Raw genomic sequence first — 20,684 nt, forward strand, 5'->3', positions numbered from 1 at the left:
CGATATCCTTTTGAAGCGTGCGTTCAAGAATTCCCAAAGCCACAAGATTGTTTTGCGTTTCGTTGTTTATGAATGTTATTGTACGACTCCACGTTGACAATCATCAGAGGTGCTGCCGCTCGATAAGAATTTGTTTATTTGAGTCACATGACCTCGAGGCGCACACACGCACCAGAGCGCGTAATCTTGTATTTTAAATTAAACGTCTATAAAGCGACCGCAGCGTGCGACGGCACGGGCGCAACGCAATTCTATTTCCGACGCCCGCCGCACCAAGCGTGACTCACTGCACTTTCACTGCAAATATCAGATTCTTGAGCGTGTTAACTAGAGGCCGCAACGTGTAACATAACGAAACTTTCAAAGCATTTTAGATCGACGGTGCGAATACATAAATCGAAATCCGATCGCCTTTCGGCTCGGCGAAATGTTTTTTTGAAGCGAAACAATTGGACCGAGACTATACGATGTTCATGAAAACATTAAAAGCATTGTGTAGTGGCGGCCGATGCAGGAAGTTTGAACGTTGTTTTCTAGTTGATGCGGTTTGAATTATTGTGCAAAGAGGACGATTGAAGAAACGGCGCGCAGTGTAATCCCGGTGTACGTCGCACTACGCTGATTTATTGTTTCCGGTATTTGAATGGAGATATCAATGGCCGCCCGCTCATGCTATGTGGCGTGCATCGCATTGTCATTATTGTAGTTGTTCGCGTTATTGTGGACACAAATGGTTAATTTACAATGTTCGATCGCACTCGTCACTCAAATCGCAAGATTTTCTAACGAGACTGATAGTTTAAGAAAACAAATATATTAAAAATTCTTATTTTAAAATTACAATAAAATATTTATGGTTATTATAATTAATTACGTTTCTAACAATTCAACAACAACAACAGAAAAACATAGATAGGCGCTAAAGCAGGAAATCCAATTAAATTCCTACATATTGATTTTTTAAGCGGAGCCCTACGGTGAATAAATGAACACGCAAACATTCATTTTCTAATAATAGAAGTTCGGTACTGAATTTTAAATATGAATTAAATTTTAGTCGCCTCTGAGAAATCGAAAATTAAAAATATTTGGAAGTAAATAAAATGAAGTATTTACCTGTTCTTTTGTCCGAGCTAATCTTTGAAACAGCTAGAATAATATATTTTATCACGGAAATATTTAATATTACAACAATGAAAAAATTAAGTCACATCACTTGCAATAAAACTTTTATTCAATTTAATGTATAAAGGCATCAATCAATATGCGTGTGGAGGATTTACTCTTTATCTCGAAAAATTCCACGGTTGAGGCTTTAATTACCAATGTAACCGCGGGCACATCATTGTATGAATGAATGCTAGAAATTTGAATTACGCCTATGCCTCGCATTCTATATATAGTTTTTTACAAAGTACATAAAATAACCTTTTATACTCTTCGCCAAGACTTGATTTAACGCGGTAAGTTGAGTGGTGATACTTGTTTATTGAAAACAAGATCGTTATTTGTAACCTAAGCGCTAAGACAACGTGAACGAATACACTATTGAATAATAATTTTAGATTAAAATAAAATGTAGTCTAGAATAAGCTTTAAGAGCAATACCGATTATTGAAAAGTATTTTTTTATTCAGAAGTAATAAAATAATTGTATTGTCACCGGTCCTTCATACGTATTCATATTGTCAAGATGTTGTCAAGTTAACGGTGCGACACGACATCATGAGATTTGTGAATATTACGCTGAAAGAATCCGTGATATAGATAGATACAGGTCAAGGTAATAAAATCGTGTTAATTACACGATCTACGTGCAAAGCAATTTGGCAAAACACTCTACTACTATTTATAATGCAAGTAAACAAGTAGAAAAACTATATTGAATTCTATCAATACCCTTTTATTAATTTTTTCTTGTTTCATTAGTTACAAGATTGGTTTGACAAATTGTCATTTTGCAAGTCAAAGATAATTTAAATAAAAACACCCCACATGCATCGATCACAACACAAACTACATTTTCTTCGTTTGGCCGAAACACATGCGAAATTAAAACAAATATTTCAATGACCAAGAATCGTTTTTTTTTTTTTATCCTACCTAAGCTGATAGCCTTGAGAGGCTATTTCAGCGTAACCCTAACTTTTGTAGGTGAGCTCACGGGGCTCAAACCTGATGACGTTGCTAACACGAACCCTAGCAAGAGCCGTGCTTCGCAGAATCTACCACCGGATCGGAAACGCGACCCACTGAGAAGATCCGGCGAGAAACTCAGTGGGCTGTGTCTGAGAGTTAATTTACTCGTCGAGCCCTTCGTCGCAAGCGACGGGTTCGACGAGAACGGTGACCGGTGCTTGAAGTACCTAGAAGCACCGTTAGTGGATCGGGAGGATCCGAGATGACGTGTTTTGGGCGACGTCGACTGCTTTCCATTCTGTCCGCAGGATCGGGAATGTAGTTACCGGCGGCCACGATGAGAGGGTTCTCGTGTCGTGCCGCTTTATCGAAGTGGCGCATCGACGCCGACTGTAGATACTTACTGATGGACTCTAAGTCCAGGTCGTCATGGAGGTCGACGTTCCTGACGAACCACGGGGCTCCGACGGCTATCCTGCAAAAACGGGATTGAATAATTTGGAATGATTTTAAGTGAGTGCGGGCCGCGTGAGCGAACACTACACTTGCATAGGTCATGACGGGGCGTATGCAAGTTTTGTAGAGTGTCAGCTTATTTTAAGGGACATTTTACTTCGCCTACATATCATCGGGTAGAGACGTCCTAGAATGAAGGCGGCACGGTCGCGTACCGTCTTGATGTGAGGGCGGAATGTCATCCTACTGTCGAGGGTGACGCCTAAATATTTGACCTTCGGGGCCCACGGTATGTGCTGGTCGAACATCGTGATTGGGCGAATGGCGGGGGCGGAGGTGTTGACGCGCCTAGTCGGGAGAGGGATGCTCAGCGTGGTGTTCGGAGGGCGACCCCTTTTGAAGAGCACCGCTGTGCTTTTCGTGGAGTTGATGTCGATGCACCACTTCCAGAACCAGAATCGCAACTGAACCTATTGGTATAGTAGTCGCTGACAACCCAACGAATGAGCCGATCAATATGTTAGTTCCCAGAAAAACCATTTTCCACAAAATAACGAAAGCTATTTGACATTACAGTGCCGTTCAATAAAACAGGAGCAGCAATGTAATGCAATAATTTCATTATAACCAGTTATTATTTTAAATGTACGCCTTTGACCTTCGAATTTGGGCGCACATCAGTCCCTTCTCACGACATGTTTACTGAATACCGAGAATTGTTTTGTTGAATCCATTTTGATAATTGCCTGTCGATAAAACGGTCATAAAAAGTATTTATGTGCGTGGCGACGCTTCACCATTTCCTGCGGGCCCCACGGCATAAGCTCAGGGACATTCACTTTTATATTATTAATAATATACATTTCGCGATTCACACGAATATTTAGATAATAAATCAGGTTATAAAACCAGTTGTTTTTAAATTCCAACATTAGACTTTCTTTATTTGGCAGGTTGAAATTTATTACCGTAGATGATAACATGAACTTCGTCTTCCAATTTGGGACAAGATGCCAATGATTACACGACATTGTTTCTTCCTCGTGGAATTCGTTAGTGAAGGCATATTTAATAAAGTATTATTTAGAAGAAAAAAAACGGGCCCACAGAATCTTGGTCCGCAGTACAATCGTATAAAACAAAAACTTCGGGCTTTTCGTTTAGGTAACTAACTATACAAAATCGTTGCGAAGGCCGATATGAAAAATAAAATAATTTGTCCTGTTTGCACCTGTCGTTTTGCGTAGGACATTTGAGACAGACGCGAAGTTCTACAAACAAGCTAAAAAAAGCGCCGACACGACTCTAATAAAACAACACGAAAGATTTTGACATAGTCTTGATACAATGAAATCAACAAAAGCAAAATCATTGGTTTTACATATTATTAGTGATGCATAAAACGTTTATAGTCCTAATTTTTATTCACATAGTGGCATTTTTATGACGTTGTTTTTGTACACGGCGCAGATACCTCGACTGTCCCTACGTACAGTATCGAAACTGAAAATTTGCGATTTTTTTTTATGACACTAAGATGTTTCTTTTTATGTATATTTTCACACAAAAAAGAGAAAAAGCTATAAAATACATATTAAACCATGTTTTCAATGAGTATAATATCGATACTTAACAAATCAATCAGCGTAAAAAATCGAATGTTTAATTTCGGTACTATACGCGGATACAAGAAGCGTGCGTGCAGGACGAAACTACCGCTTTCGTTGCTATACGCGGTGCCCCGCGCGCCCGCGCGTTCCGATGCAATTTTGAAGTAATGTGGCTCTAACGGAAAACTGATAAGTATATTAACAAATTTATTAATTCCGATTGCATGATGTTTATTTTCTCCTTGTTTTTTAATCTGATTTCCTTAACAATATTCTGTGATTAATTAAGTTTACCTCAAAAACAATGTATTTTAAAGTAAATGTCATTCACCCGAAGTATACTATCGAAAGTCCCAAATTCGATTTTGTACGTCGATTAACATTTTTTTTGGAGTATCGAAAGTGACACTTCCGATAATTTCTTAATTTAAATGTACAACGTAAAATATCGAAAGAGTCACATTCGATAATTTTGATAAAACAGTTCCCAAGTAAATAATCGAAACGGGCAGTTTCGATTGTTCACGCTAATTGATTAACGTGGTAAAGTATCGAAACTAACATTTCTCAAAAACTATGAAAAATTTGGGATAAAATGACATATACATTTAACTGCCAGTAAAAGTTTACCATATATCTGAAATTATTTGCAGATAGGCCAATAAATGACAATTTGGTACACAAAATTAACTTCAAAGTGCTCTCCTGTAAAGTACCGTTTTTCAATTTCGATATTATACGTAGGGACAGTCGACCTATGCAATTATGTTTGTGACGGGGAAAAACTTTAACATCATACTAACGGGATGTGACGTGTTGTTTTTCTGACATTCTTTCGTTTTGTCGTCATGCGCAATGAAGAGAATACAATATTCAATGAAGTTGGTAGTTTAAAATTCTAAAATACGAGTAAATTAAATTGAAACATTATTTGGGTCTTCTATTGTTTTTCACATTACGTTCAAATGCATAATAAAAGTTTGTTGTTTGCACGACAAATTCGAGGAACTAACGTATCACACGTAAAAACATGTGCTGATAGCTTAGATTGAAATCTAATTTATGAATGCGAGTTTTATAGTCTGTAAATTCGGTTTATCTGTACCCTACTAGCTCGCGGGACGTAAATCAAATAAGTACTATTACATCGACATTCGACAAGGTTTGTACTTAATGGTAACTCGATAATAAAGACAGGACAACACAGAACAACATTCGAGTCACGATCGTTATACATGGCTGTGCCGTGTACAAACGGAACTGGCTAACCCGTTTATACATAAAGGGGGATGACAAAATGAAGTTCTTTATGAATGTTCTTGAAGTAACACAACTGACCTAATACACTGAATAGCTGTTTCATCAAATTAGAGCAGAGAAATCGAATAAAGTGTTGATCGATGTCTTGAATATAAATGTGTTTAACACATGTTGAAAAAACAATATAAATCAGTTATTAAATTAAATAAAAACGCCTTAAATGTTAGGAGGGCATTAAGTGCACTTTCCCACAAAGCGAGTGTTATACAATTTGTGTGGGACGTGTGAACAACGTTGACGTCAATATTCAATATCGATAAGGCGTTTTATGTAAAGTATTAAATTAAAATATTTTCTTATTTCTGTACAGAGTTTAATTGTATTTTCATTGATCGTCGGCGTTTATCGGGCAATCTGATACAACCAATATTCAGTCAACACAGACTTAAAGATTTTTTTCCATATTGACAATCTGACAAGGTAAAGCATCAGGCAACATCTTGTGGAAATAATGATTGAAAGTTCCAAGAAATGCCGTTGAAACTGGTAGGCGTTTGACTGCGAAAAGAGATTTTAAGTCATACGCAAGACTGTTATATTCATACCACCTTTAGACACTTTGTTGTTTGGTTGACACTCAGCATTGGTTTTTTTTATAATGTAGATTTATTTTCGTACTTTTTTTTAGCTTATGTGAATTTGAAAATATATTTTATTTATGAAATATCTAATGATAATATTAATTGAGAAAAAAAAAAAAACAAAATGTGTGCAATTCACACGTGGTAGAAGTGAAACCTTCCAAAATTAAATTACAATTACCCTAAACGTCTTAAGTATATGTAAAATTTTGTCATTAGTAAATAATTGTAAGGTAGCGCCCTCTGTGAATTGATATTTTAATTTCACGTATAATCCTAAATTAAAATTCACTACAAGAGCTTTCATACACATGTTAGTATTAAAAAATCTCACAGATGGCGCTGTATTAAATAGTATGTATATTTCTGTCTCATTCTTTGCTGGCTTCATCCTACACATTTTTGTATTTGTGTCTCTTACCTGTCGTTTCTTCCGTTGCATCCGGTTTGAAATCACAACGATTCTAAAGAAGTTTTCACTTCAAAAAATTTATTTGAATATCGAGCAACGTGAAAAATATTTTAGTGTCTTACTTAAAGTGTAGGGACACTAATACGAAATTTAAGTACAAGTCGTACGAAAACTTAAGTCGGAATAGCCTTTATGTCGAGGGTGTTTTATTCGTGGAATGTAATAAAAGTGGTGCCGCACATTGCGAGCCGATCCGGCACGTGACTAGCCTTCGAAATTCCCAACCAATTCCACGCTTACACTATTTACGCATGCCAAGTTGATAGCGAGGGCCCTATTACCTTTATACGGAAATAAATACCGAGCCACACGATGTGTGTCCTTGCCTGGACAACTTTCAATCTGTTACAGCATACTTTCTAGTAACACTAGTATGAGTCACAATGAATACTACATTGTACTACATTTCTTACTAACGATACGAAATCGGCTCGTTCTTAGGTAGGTACTCAGTTTATTTCCTACATGAACGTGCTTCTTCCGAATGCGAATTCCAAAATACGTTTTCGATGGTACGATTCCATTGTATATCGCTAACAAGTAATTATAGTTAACCGTCATGTAATTCCAATCAAAGTTAATAGACAAGAGTGTTGCTGTAGCAAATCGTTTCGTTACAAATTAATTGATAAAAATAGAAACTAACTTTTAGCATTTCAATTATTAATGCTCTATTAAATAAATGCGATGGTCGTGAAACAGGCAATATAAAACAGCAAAGAATGCGGCTAGATAAGTCAGGATCCATAACTGACTAGGCGTGTGCATATTAAAACAGCTTCATTATTATTTTATTCTCAACGAACAAACAACAAATATTGCTACAAGCCGCGAATAACATTATTATTGCCGCACACTACACCCCACATATTAGTTTTTTAAATGAGATGTCAGCATAGAATGGCGTTATAACTTGTATTCGCTTAAACAATTGAACTACAGGAAAGATTTTATTATTCTGTTTTCGCTTGTATTAGACACAATTAAAAGTACGTTCGCGTTATTTTAATAATATTAAATTGTTTATATTTCAACAATAAACGCGAATAGCACAGCGTATTCGGAAATTATAAAATGAAAATTAGCAAGAAATGCGAGATTAAACCTCAAAAGTATTATAGTCTTAACAATTTATTATAAAAGTTATACAACCAGGTGATTTGCTATCGCAGCTCGCGATAGGCAGGTTTGCTTTCCCAAACAAGCCAACAGTTACGATTATTTACAATTTGTTATTTTAGTCTTACAAAAACGTATTCATATTTTTGTGAAATATCTAATCTTCAATACTTTTATTGTGAACATCTTTGAAATCATCCATCATAAACCGTCTTTGAAAAAAAAAACTTGTAGGTATATATTGTTTCAACTATCGCGAAGTATGTTATTAATAAATAAATACATTCATTTATTGATACAAATCGCGCACCACCAGTTGGACGTTAATGGTTCCATTTAAGAAACATTCATGTACAGTGTCTCCTTTACAATCCTGCAAAATCATTTCGGTTTTGTGCGAAGCATTTGCAAACGCATCGGAGACGAACGATCGATCACCAAAACATTTATATTTCGTACAAAAGATTAATTTGGAATAGTTATTTGCGTATTGCGTCAAACAAAACAGTTGGCGGTACACCCATGTGAGGCGCGTTTATTTGCGCGCAGTGGCCTCGGAGGGCGTAGCTCCGGTTGTTTACGTCGCAGCCGCTGTCGGTTGTCGGTGACTCATTAACGGTTGGTTGATCAACGACGGCCACATTCTGATCGAGCTCTCCGTTCGCCGGCAGTCCATCGTTTCCGCGAAAACAACACACGAAATTGGCTTGAAAGTCAATAGCCAAGGCCGACGATTCGAAAATGCGAATAACATACTCGCTTGGAAAGTTTTTTTTGAAAGGATCGAAATACCCCAGGCGTTTTTACGCAAATAATTTACTTTGCATAAGATAATTGGATTGGATAAGTTTTTTTTTTTCTTTCTTATAAAAGGTCTAATATAGTCAGTCACTTACAATATAAAAGCTTTTATTTTCAAATATGTCGCAAAGCCTGAGGGTCTTTATTTAAAAGGCCGTTTCAAATGTTTACTTCGTTTTAGATAAATTTTATTGGTAAGGATAATTCAAGTATACCTAATGGAAACGAAATCGAATTGAAGAGATCGACATGTTGTTGATACAGGTTACGTTAATAGCGTTGTTTACTGACACAGATATGGCACTGCGAACTGTGCTGCATGTTTGCGGGTACAGCAAATGCCTCGGCTAGGTCGTTCGCCGGCTTCGGTCGTGGAATGCGCTCGGAATGCACGCTCCGGTGCAGATTGCTAGCCTCTCACCACCCAGCGCCCGGTTCAGCAGTCGCGAACCGGTTTACGCAACAACAACCGGCATACCTCACACGACCGACAAACAACAGCATCACGAATCCATAAACAATTACCTAATTACCGAAATGTGCGCGTCATTGTACCATAAAATGATTGGCATTTAATTATCAATAAAAAGATCGTAAAGAGAACTCTTTTAGCATTACCACTTTAGATCGTGGAAGTTTCTTCGAAACGCCTGAAATAGAGTCAGTGACGGTTGATGACGATGCGTGCGATATTGTTTGCGCATCATGACGTATTACGTACGCAGTTTTTTCTCAGCCTTTACTAAATATGGTACGTAACAAAACCTATCGCTATCGACACACCTCGCCACAACATGAACTCATGAAATTGCAATCCAACCTGAGCTTCAATCCCATTCATCTGAAAGATTTTGATTAAATTAATTTTGTTAAATAATTGAATGCTTTTTGTTTTAAAGGGATTTTATGACCTGGTAACTAAGACCTTTAGGTCGAGTCTTATTTTAATTTTAATGATAGCTTTTTTATATGAAAAATGTTATTATGAAGTTGACTAATAAGAAACATGGCATGAAATGAAATGAAAACGAAATGAAATGAGATGAGATGATATGGGATGAAGTATAATCTCAGTAAAATGGTGGACATTTACTAAGACTTTTTCAGTGGACTTTTTGGAGGATCCCGAGAAGTTACGTTCAGCGGCTTTGTTTCATTTTCCCACATTTGTGCACTTTTACATATACTAAACAGATAATAAACCACCGCTATTACACATTTAAATCTGAAGAAACACTAATTAGACAACAAATAAAACAAATCACACAACTTCACTCCTCGCGTTCCCGCCAAAAATTCCATAATTGAATGCCTAACTTTTATTAATGTTTTAGTAGTTCGCTGATCATAGCTGTTTATTTGTTGATAAATGAATAGGGGAGAATTATAACTGTTTGACTACCGATTTTCCTTATTATTTCGAACCGATAACAATGATAGTTCGTAACGCAATCAATGGTAACGGAACCGCTTGGAGGTATCGGCGGGCGGACATTGCGCTGAGTGACGTTGAGTTCGCCCGCGTGGGGCCTCTCTCTGCAAAACAACACTTATTGCGGAAATAGCGACGAAAAGCGTATATTTTATATTCACTTGTGGGCATCGTGAGGCTGTCGGCGCATTCACCTCGTCATACGTAGCGCATCCCATTCCCACATTCACTTTAACAATCTATCTTTTAACATCAAGATGCTTTAGCGGTTGAAGTTAAATATAATTAAAAGTTCAACCTAAATGAACTTCAAATGAATATAGCCTGTAATTTTTTTTTGTTGTTGCACGCGCTTATGTACATAGGGTAAAGCATGTTTATTAATAATTTATTTATCGCCATGCTCACGTGTTTTTTGGTAGACAGAAATCAAAACAAACCGCCTTTTGGCCTCGTCAAACAAGATAGTTACGTAGCGAATGTGAAGATAAAATTAGCCGATACACTGACATTGAACGCAAAAAAACAAAGTGGAGCGAACTTCGCGCATGCGCTCAGGTAGTCAGATGTGAGGCGATTTTAGCAATCGCACCGCGTATACTCCGACTTTTTGTATGCGGGGCCCATAACAGGAGCCACGGAATTCTAAGCGCACTGCCTAACTCAATTAATTGGAACGAATATGACGAACAGCAGCGGTCGACGACCTAACTCTTGCGAGGAGCGAAAGCCGTCAAAGGTTGTTAGCCTGGCGAGCAACCGCGCCATTGTCACTCCCGCGGCTGTTGCTAATGTATTGGTTCAACACTGACCAAGATCAGGATATAGAGTTTAAAAAATTACATAAAGCACCATGTCTAGTTTCTGTAATGTTTTGACAGCGAATCAGTTCTGTTTATCGCTCCGCTTATAAAGATTGGCGCGAAAATGAGAAAATGAAAAACCAATGTCTTCATATGAGACATATTGATGGCCAGAATTTGTATTAACTGTGTGCATCACTGATGTGTTAAACGAAAATTAAAAACATAAAACTCACGAGACCAAAGGCTGCTCGAGACGGTTTTATGTCTTTTCATCGTTTGTGACTCGGTTTCAATTGAGTTATTTTACATACAACTCTTCAAAATGTCCTAAATAAAACTACTTTTTTTTAAATTTTATTTGGACATGAGGTGACCCACCATGGGACATAAAACGAGAACGCATGACGGTTTTGCGACAGAAACAAACAGCGGTAGCGTTAACTTTCCTTGCGAGCGTGCAATAAATACTAACTTATAATTACGTAGGTATATTATAATTTTTGCGGGTTTGATTTTTACCATACGATGTTATTCCTCTACCGTCGAAGTCGTTGTGGATAAGATGCCCGATGCAGTCATATCGAGCGACCCGATTGTGTCGCTGTTGGAATTCAGCAAGCGGTTTTAGTATTTTCAATTTAAAAAGCATAAAAGCAATCTGATAATTGTATAGTTAACATATGCAGCTGGTGGTAGGGCGTCTTACGAGCTCGCAACGGTACGTATTACCACCAGGGCTATTACCGCAGTGAACCAGCTATTTGTTCGGGTTTGAAGGATAGAGTAGCCGTTGTACTGAGACTTGTTGTTATGTTGTTGACATAACTACTTAGCCTCGGGTGGGCCGTGAACTCATTCACTCGTCTAAGGAAAAAAAAAAGTAATTGGTAAATATGCGTTAAGTACGCATTTCATGAGAAAAATTGATACTCGCCTGCGGGATTTGAACACCGACATAGTTAAATCGTTTGACACGAAAACACCGGGCGTCTCCTCGTATCCTTTAGTCCATGATGACTTCAAACTCATTCTGTATTATTGACACGACACCTAACATTTGTACATTTCTAATTTGATTTCGAAAGTATAATAAAACAACCAAATAAGAAAGGTAACGATTCTTTCTTTAAGAAGCATAGGATGATATATACATAAAAGAGGATATAAGAGGATATGCCTTTCGTCAATCCGATATCGAATTAATTTCGCAAGTTTTTCGCGTTCAGTCCGTCTCTAATAAATCCGCGAGTCACGAGCCAAGCATCTGCTAAGATGGGGCTGCGTGCAATGAACAACCCCGTGACCTATTTCCATAACTTTAGAAAATGGGGCGGGATATTTTTAACCGCGAGCCGCTTGGACGTTCGTCTATTTATTTCGCGGTTTGTAATTAGAAAAGTAAACAGTACCTAAAGCTAAAAATAGAACGCATTTGCATCACTCGTTGTGTACAAGATGTCCGAGCGATTGCATTCGAATTAATTAGTTCGCAAACGTGTCCGAATCGATTATTCTGTTTTCGTATCTGACAACTTCGAATGTTACACCAAAAATTTGCATTTTGTTTGTATCTTTATAAATTAAATCTAACCTGATATCGCTTGCAGGTGTTGATTATGGTATCTGACTAAGAAGTTAGGAATCTGCAATACGTATTTATTTATGTTAAAATAGATTTACTGAGAGCTAAAAAAATACAAGTAAAATTTATTTCAAAACCCAAAAACAAAATAACCGACTTGCTCTGGTCATTCAGTGTCAATAAATTGTTGATTCGCTATAAAAAATAACATCATTGAACATAATTCAGAGTGAATGAATGGAGCGAATACCACACAGTGAACGAACAATTGCAGAGGCGTCACTATCGGTTATCAAAGCATAAACAACGCTATTTTAGGAAGTACTAGACCTTGAAACTGCATTTAAGTCCACGTTAGAATAACAAGGAGATTTAGCCGAATAATAAAAGTTCACATAATCGAGAATAACGTATTTTATTGTCATTATTCATTTATTTGTTTGAAAAAATTACTCTTTAATGTTTGTGTAAATATAGTCCCAGCTGTCGGTATTGTGTATCGCTTAGGTATGTATATTAATAAATAAAAATAAATGGTTCAACTATTTACTTGATTGAATTAAAAAAAATATGTTACCATGTTTTTCAATGAAATCCAACCCACTTCTTAGTTTATAAAAGTATCAAATCGTGTGACTACAGAAAGGAGAAAGGAAAGTGTATTGTGATTGCATTATGGCGTTTACTAGTGGAAGGGCGTATTATAAGACTGCACGGGTAGGTAGCATTCCTGCTTATCTCTGTAGCGAAGCAGTCATACGTCTCGGTTTGAAAGCTGGAAGAGCAGTTACAGAATCGAGACTCCGACCTCATGTCCCAAGTTGAAGACCGGCCACTTAACTCCTGTAACCCCTTTACACTAAATGGGCTGCGTCCAACTGATTTGGGCCAATAATAAAATCGAATCTCTTAAATGTCGTTATTTTCACTGGTTTTTTGTCTAGAATATTTTCGGCTGAGAAAATGGTCTCGATCTGAATTAAAGGTTAACAGTAATTAACTTGAAAATCATTCTACTCTTCGCGGGTGAATTTAAGAGATGAAATTTGTCGACGACGCCCTCTGCCAATCTGGACCATGAACAATTTAAGTTTAAGGCGTAGTTTTCAAAATATAACTTTTGCATGAAATTATGCTAGAAGTTTTTAAAAGAAATGTTCTTAATTGTTTCGAGGGCGAAACCCACGGTAGGTAAAGCAAGCTTTTTTTCCTACCTAATCGTTGGTGGCCTAAGGGGCTGTTCTAAGTTCACGAGGACAGGTAGGTGAACTAACTGGCTCAACCTGAGAGAATTGCTATCACTGGCCCTAGCAGAATAGAATCTACTTCGGGATCCGAATCGCGACCCACTGAGAAAATCCGGCGAGAAACTCAGTGGGTTGTGTCAATGGGCTAGTTCCCGCGTCGAACTCTTCGTCTGAGTCGAAAAGCAAGCGAGCAGCGGAATGTGAATCTGGGCGCGGATAGGAGATATTTACAGGCGGCTAAGTGCTCAGTGTTACAAGCCGCGCTCGTATGGCGCCTCACTTCAGATAAAGTTTTCGGCATGACTTAGCTCTGTTACGAAAATGTTTGTATTCGTTATTTTATTTTAATAATAGAAAATAATATTGTGTTAACTAGCTAGGGGTTATGGAAACATACAGTTATAAACAATGTTTTTCTTATAGCTTTTATTTTTTCGTGTTATATACGTACGTCTTTTATCCAAATGAATTGGAACTATGCAATTGTAGTTGCAGCTTTTGGAAATGATTCTAATAATGTATTTAAATGCCACAATACGTACCAAAAGCATGCCATAGGTGGATAGCGGGTAATTTCAATGTATGGGTGTATTATTATTTTTTTGCGATGATTCTTAGTATCCATAAATTTGGTTTAATGGGACAGTTCTAATTGATTTACTCATAGAAGTCTTGTGTTGAATTAATAGTGACCAAGATTTTATTTAATAACTTGAACATTTCAAGGATTGTTACAGATAGTTTGTTGAATACCCGAATTTATTTTACGTCGATAAGCTGCACACATCACAAGTCGCTTCGCACGACGTACAATTATTATTATGTAAAATGGTCACCGAATCGAAATGCAGACGGTGAAAATGTATTTGGTGTTAAGGCAAATTTATCTCACATATTTATTCCGATCGAGACACGTGGCCTTTGTCTGTACGGTACGCAAAAAGAAAATGCGGTAGGTCACGTTCTATCAGATGGCCGGTAGATTGCGTTCGATCTACCCACCCATATGTACTTATCGTTGTAACTTTTAAGCCATGCCGAACAAACAAAGCTGCAACTGTTACCATGCGATAAAAAAAAAAAAAACAATGCGTATTTCCGTAGCCCGTGTTACGTAAGCAGTGTAAGTCTAGATATCATTCCACTTGTTGACTTCGGATCGCTTCTTCGCATCTTCGGCTCCCACGCGGTCATGTCGTGCTCTAGCAGAGCAGGTACGTCATAATCATCGATACAGATTAAACAATCATGTGCGTTTTCATAATGAATTTCAATTTTCTTGGTCGTCACTGGGAGCAATCCTATTGGCACCAAGTTTCAATTCTCAGATAAGTACACAGAACGACTGTGAGTTCAAAGTCTGCTGTTATGTGGTAATGCGAGATAAGCAAATCGTGTATCAGCGTGGGTCGTGTGTTTGTTTATTCGTGTCGGCAGATAAACTACGTATATGATTCGCGCACGAGGAAGCAGGCCACGAGACCACTGAGTAGCGCACTGCGGCAACCTAGCTGCGATCTAGTGCGGTAGGTCCGACGTTCGGGTCATGGAGACTCATTCATTAAGAATTATCTCACTCAAATTACTCCAACGTATTTATTTTTTTGATTTTATTTCAAACGACCTACGTATTTCGTGGTTCATGCCTGATATTATTTTACATTTGCTTTGCAGCTTTGCTTTGACGTAAAAATTCCACCTAACATCCGTCCAACTCATGTGTGAGTTCCGTTGCAAATTATGATAGTTATAACATTAATTTGAAAGTAATAAAATAATAACAGAAAAATGAGTGTTTGTGCAAAAAGCAACGCCAATAAATATAATTTTAAAACAAATATCTCGGCGCCGCCATCAATTTATATTATCACAGACATTTGTTTGTACTATTTATCAATGCTTATCGATTTTCGGAATTGGGCAACCCACGTAATCATTCAGTGGATTTTATCATCAATAACAAAAACACAAAACAATTACGTATTTTTACCGACATTTTGTTGATTCATTTATTTATTTATTAGCCAAGATTTCCTAAGGATTTTTACGGCCCAGCTGATGTTAAGCGGTAACCGGAGCCGATGAAATGTAGTCACGAGTATTTAAGTTTAATAATCGCAGGTTTGTTTGTTATGTTCCGGTTTTAAAGTTTGGACAGCTGTTGTACCATACAATTGAGACATTGACTTGTGTCTCAAGATCAGTAACGATAAAAGTTGTGATGTCCACAGGCTCCGGCAATAACATAACATTGAGCTGATGTTATTTCCGTTGCGTTTCGAATAATTAACAGTTGTCGTGAATCGTCCGTCACAACGAAAACTGCATATAAAGTATTCGAAGGTAGTTTGAATTAAATCAAATTCATATTAACCACACCAAAATTAAATCAAGTTTAAATTAATTAAATTGAATTAATCAAGAACTGTTTAATTTTTGTCTACGACTCGCGAAAAACAAAGAAAATTTCAAGAAGAAAACATTCCGGAAATAAAACAGCGAGACATGACCAAGTTGTACAATAGTTAGTAATAAAAGACTTAATGCTTGATTGATCAACGATTAAAACGCCGTATTTATATAAACTATCATTTAAATAAAGCATTTGCTAAAACATCTAATAACCAGGCATCACGATAATAGCATCCACCTGCGACTTACGTTAAGATGCTACGTTTAAATAAATAGAACGGCAGCATATTAATAACTGATATTATTTTAAAGTTCATGACGGCAAAATTGATATTTCTGTTAAAGAATCGTATTCTTTTTAGTAGGAGATGACAATAAATACCCCTCGCCTTGAGTCAGTGTTGCCTGGGTTGCTTGTTAGGCTAAGCTCCTGATCGCCGCCGAGGCAAAATCCGAACAGCCAAGGGAAATGAAGGATACAGACTAAGCAATGCTTTTGTTATAAAATTTAAGTCTAGTTGTAGTCTATCACTGTAACCGCTATCTTAAGAGATTTAAATGATCCAAAAAAAATTCTGCTGCGAAGCAGTAATGTGTTTCGGTTTGAAGGGTGGTGCAGCCGCTGTACCATAAAACTGAGACTTAGAACTAATGTTTCAAGGTGATTGGGGGCATTTTTGTTGACGTTTATGGGCTTCAGTAACAACTTAACACCACGTTTGCCGTGAGATGGTCCAACAACCTAAACAATAAAAAAATACATAATTGAAATAAGCAAAAAAAAACAACGTCGTGGTTTTGGGAATTCATTCTACATTCTATAGATGACGTTTTTTTTTTTATTGCTTAGATGGATGGACGAGCTCACAGCCCACCTGGTGTTAAGTGGTTACTGGAGCCCATAGACATCTACAACGTAAATGCGCCACCCATCTCGAGATATAAGTTCTAAGATCTCAATATAGTTACAACGGCTACCCCACCCTTCGAACCGAAACGCATTACTGCAGCAATAGTACGCATTACTGCAGCAGTTCACGGCGGAAATAGGCGGGGTGGTGGTACCTACTCGTGCGGACGTGTATTAATTATCCTCTTCAGTTAAATGTTATTTTACAAATGAGGTAAAAAGTATTACCTAGAGATAGGAAGAGCCTTGAGCGTTCTCCTCTCATTACCTACGAGTCCACGGGCTATTGTAAGTATCTCAATCGCAAGTGAAACTAATGCAGTCACGTAGGTAGGTGCGAGACGGCACCGCGACAATAAGTTCGGATTAGCGTGTTATATAAACATGTAAGTTGCATTTCATTCGACGAGGACAATTTAACGTTTCAAATTAAATACATAACAACCTTTTTTTTAATTCTCGTGACGAAGAATTTCAAGTGATTGGAATCTGCCTTTGCTTTTGATTTAGGGAGTACGTTACGTAAATTTCAGTGTTATTTGTTCATTTAAAATTGGAGGGGCAAGCATAAAGCTGATTGTGTCTGCATTCTTCATTACAGCTCTTTAAGACCTGACAGATGAGTTAACGCAGAGAAAGGTGTTATGTGAATGCAAATTATCACGGACACGTTTGCTGTCATACAACCGAGAATTTTCAATTCGTCCAGTTTACTTCTCCGCAAACCACAAAACTACAAGTTAAACTCTGAAGATATGCACTCTGTCACCTACCACATTCACCAGACCTTGGTCTGTTTTCGAAATTTTGATAACTGTTTATTACAGGGTGCGTTTTTTTATAAATAAATACAACGCGACAATGAATTGATTCCCGTCCCTATTTTTATGGCATTTCTAAAAGCATCAACAAACTTCCACAGAACTCTCAAAAGTTGATACTTACGTAACCCGAAACTTGGGAAAACGGGCGTTAACAAATACATTGGGCATAATATTATTCCATTATCCAATTATAATCTGGTTCAGACTTATGAATAAACGTTTCGTATCCGGTATTAGAGGCTTCTTCCGTGATTGATATTCGCTATGATTCGTCTACACGAGCATATGCTTTAAGTGGAACGTCTCTTTCTATATGTCATGCGCGTGCGAGGGAACCGTTTACCGTAACAACAAAAACCTAAACAATGTAGCTGGAATATCAAAATATTATAAGTACTTGCATGAAACATTGCTAAAATGTTACTCGTATATCATATACTAAAATGCAATGACAGCTATTAAATAATCAGAATCATTTTTATTTTATTAAAGTAGGCCTCTTACATGCTTTCAAATCGTACTTATTGAAGCATCTGCAAGAAAATCAAGGTTTGCTCTTTTCCAATATCGGTATCTATCGCTACACGAAAATTAACAACATTTATCAAATTATATAAAATTTTCAAGACCAGAGCTGGAGTGAGTCTACCATACGGAGCACTGAACAAAATATTTTTTCAGTACTGTTTCTGTGTAGAACACAATTTCAAACCTACGCGGTTTGTCATTCACATACTCGCTGATTGAAAATACCTTCGTTATTGGGGTCCTTTTACATTTAAATTTAAAACTGTTAAAGTTAAGGCTTGGATTAAGGCCAAGGATTGGAATTGGAAAAAAAATTGGATCTTAATCCAAAGGTCAAACAGATTCCGATTACAAAACAGATGAGAATTGTACCGTTTTTTTTTTCCTTTTTAAGTTTATCTTGGACTATATAGTGCCGCCTCATAAATTGATTATTATTAAAAAATAATTAATAAATACTATAAAATAAAAATACAGAGTAAAATATTTGCATGATAATCTTGCGCATTGAAACTGTTATATATCGGTATTTAAGTATTTCGTCATTTTGTAATTATGTTTGTGAGCTCATACAAATATTTTCTACAAAATTGCCAACCCTTATCTGATAGGTAGTTACGAATAATTTTATACGTACCTAAAATTTTTCTAAGGTTTGTATTTTTCTAAGAAGCTTTTGTTGTATTCGAGATCCAGGGTTCCAAATCAAATTTAGGTTAGGTATTTTCTCTAACTTTTTTTAACTTAGTATTTTCATTCGTTTATGTAGTCATACAGGACAAGCACTACCTAAAATTATCACCTTGGCCGAAATATGAAATTCATTGGAAAATAGATTATTAAAATTAATTTTAGACTTTCCATTAAAACTTTTAAATGAAATGAATATATTATGTAACTTACCAACGTGTTTCTTTTCAATTCTAATGAAGTCAACTAATTTTTTAATGGGTTATTATCTTCGGAAAGATTACAATATATTGCATGTACATATTTATTATATAAATGAGATTTTATAAATGATATCCGTTCTGAATTTAAAAAACGTCGTGAATTACGTTTTTACAATCAAAATAAAGATGCATCTAATTTTTATACCCTTATGCGCCTGAATACGATTCTGCAAAAGAGGAACTCACCCTAAATACAATACCACAAACTAAACATGCCCGCCCTACCTCCAGCTGTCCCATGTAGGGGTCAATGCCCGCTATAGGGGGATATTACCCCACAAAATGTTCATTTTTGTCACGAATTCAACAGACAGGGGAGTCCAAAAATATAGGGGCCATCATTTATTTTAGTTTTGTGACGAATGTATTATAAATATCTCAACAGTAAAGACGAAGAAGGCAACCTAATCCGATTCGATATTTTTTTAAAGTTAACTAAGTAATTTACCTTTACGATAATAGTTCGGTGACGCTGGCATAGCCCTCTAGATTAGGAAAAATTATTTACGATACGAGCGTTTTTCTGCTAAAAGTGGTTTGGTTAGAGCAGTGATTCTCAACCACTGTTCCGCGGCACTTTTGTGTGCCGCCAAATTTCAAGTGTGCCGCCAAATTTTGCGAATATATAATAATGTTAATATTATTAAATTATATCATTTTAAAAGAAAAATATTTTAAACATGAATATATATTTTAAATCCGCAAAAAAAAAATTATACTTAGTATATTTTAGTTTATTTCGTAAATTAAAATTTTTTGATAAACTATTTATGCAGTGTGTTGGAGTAAGTAAATAATTTTTATCTTTTTTTTTGTGTGCCGCCAAATTTTGAAATCGTTAAATATGTGCCGCAACAAAAAAAAAAGGTTGAGAATCACTGGGTTAGAGGTTCATGGGAAAATTAGTAAAGAAATATTGCATCAGCTGTCTCACAACAGCTCAACCTTTTTGCGGCATTCAATCCAAAATGTAAACCTTCGAATGTCTTGTTTTTTAAAACATTCATCTAATATTATTATGACTTGTTATGATAAATACTTTTTTTAAAAAAATGCACGTTATAATATATTTAAATCAGATAACATACCAGGAATTCCTAACCTAAAAAACCTGTTGTTAGGGTTATATATGTGGATAGGTATTAAGTTTGAAGTTGTTGTGGCCTAAAGGATAAGACGTTCGGTGCATTCGTATCTTGCGATGCAGCGGTGTTCGAATCCCGCTTTCGGGTACCAATTTTTCTAATGAAATACGTCTTTACCAAATGTTCACATTGAGTTCCACGATAAAGGAATAAAATCGTGTATTAAAAATCAAACCCGCAAAATTATAATTTGCGTAATTACTGGTGGTAGGAGCTCTTGTGAGTCCGCACGGGTAGGTACCACCACCCTGCCTATTTCTACCGTGAAGCAGTAATTAATGCGTTTCGGTTTGAAGGGTACGCAGCCGTTGTAACTGTACTGAGACCTTAGAACTCATATCTCAAGG

The 20,684-nt window shown here is 36.7% G+C and overlaps 1 protein-coding gene across 3 annotated transcripts in view; it reads right to left on the reverse strand.

Annotated features, from left to right (window-relative positions):
• InR (insulin receptor) overlaps positions 1 to 20,684 on the reverse strand; it is a 74,864-nt gene that overhangs the window by 38,439 nt on the left and 15,741 nt on the right. Inside the window, exon 1 of one of the 3 annotated variants that reach the window (XM_062668438.1) lies at positions 2,544 to 2,712. Within the exon in view, the coding sequence (XP_062524422.1) occupies positions 2,544 to 2,697 (154 nt within the window). The 5' untranslated portion in view covers positions 2,698 to 2,712. 3 annotated transcript variants of the gene reach the window in all.

This window comes from Bombyx mori, chromosome 5 (assembly GCF_030269925.1).
Source record: "Bombyx mori chromosome 5, ASM3026992v2".
Taxonomy (NCBI): Eukaryota; Metazoa; Arthropoda; class Insecta; order Lepidoptera; family Bombycidae; genus Bombyx; species Bombyx mori.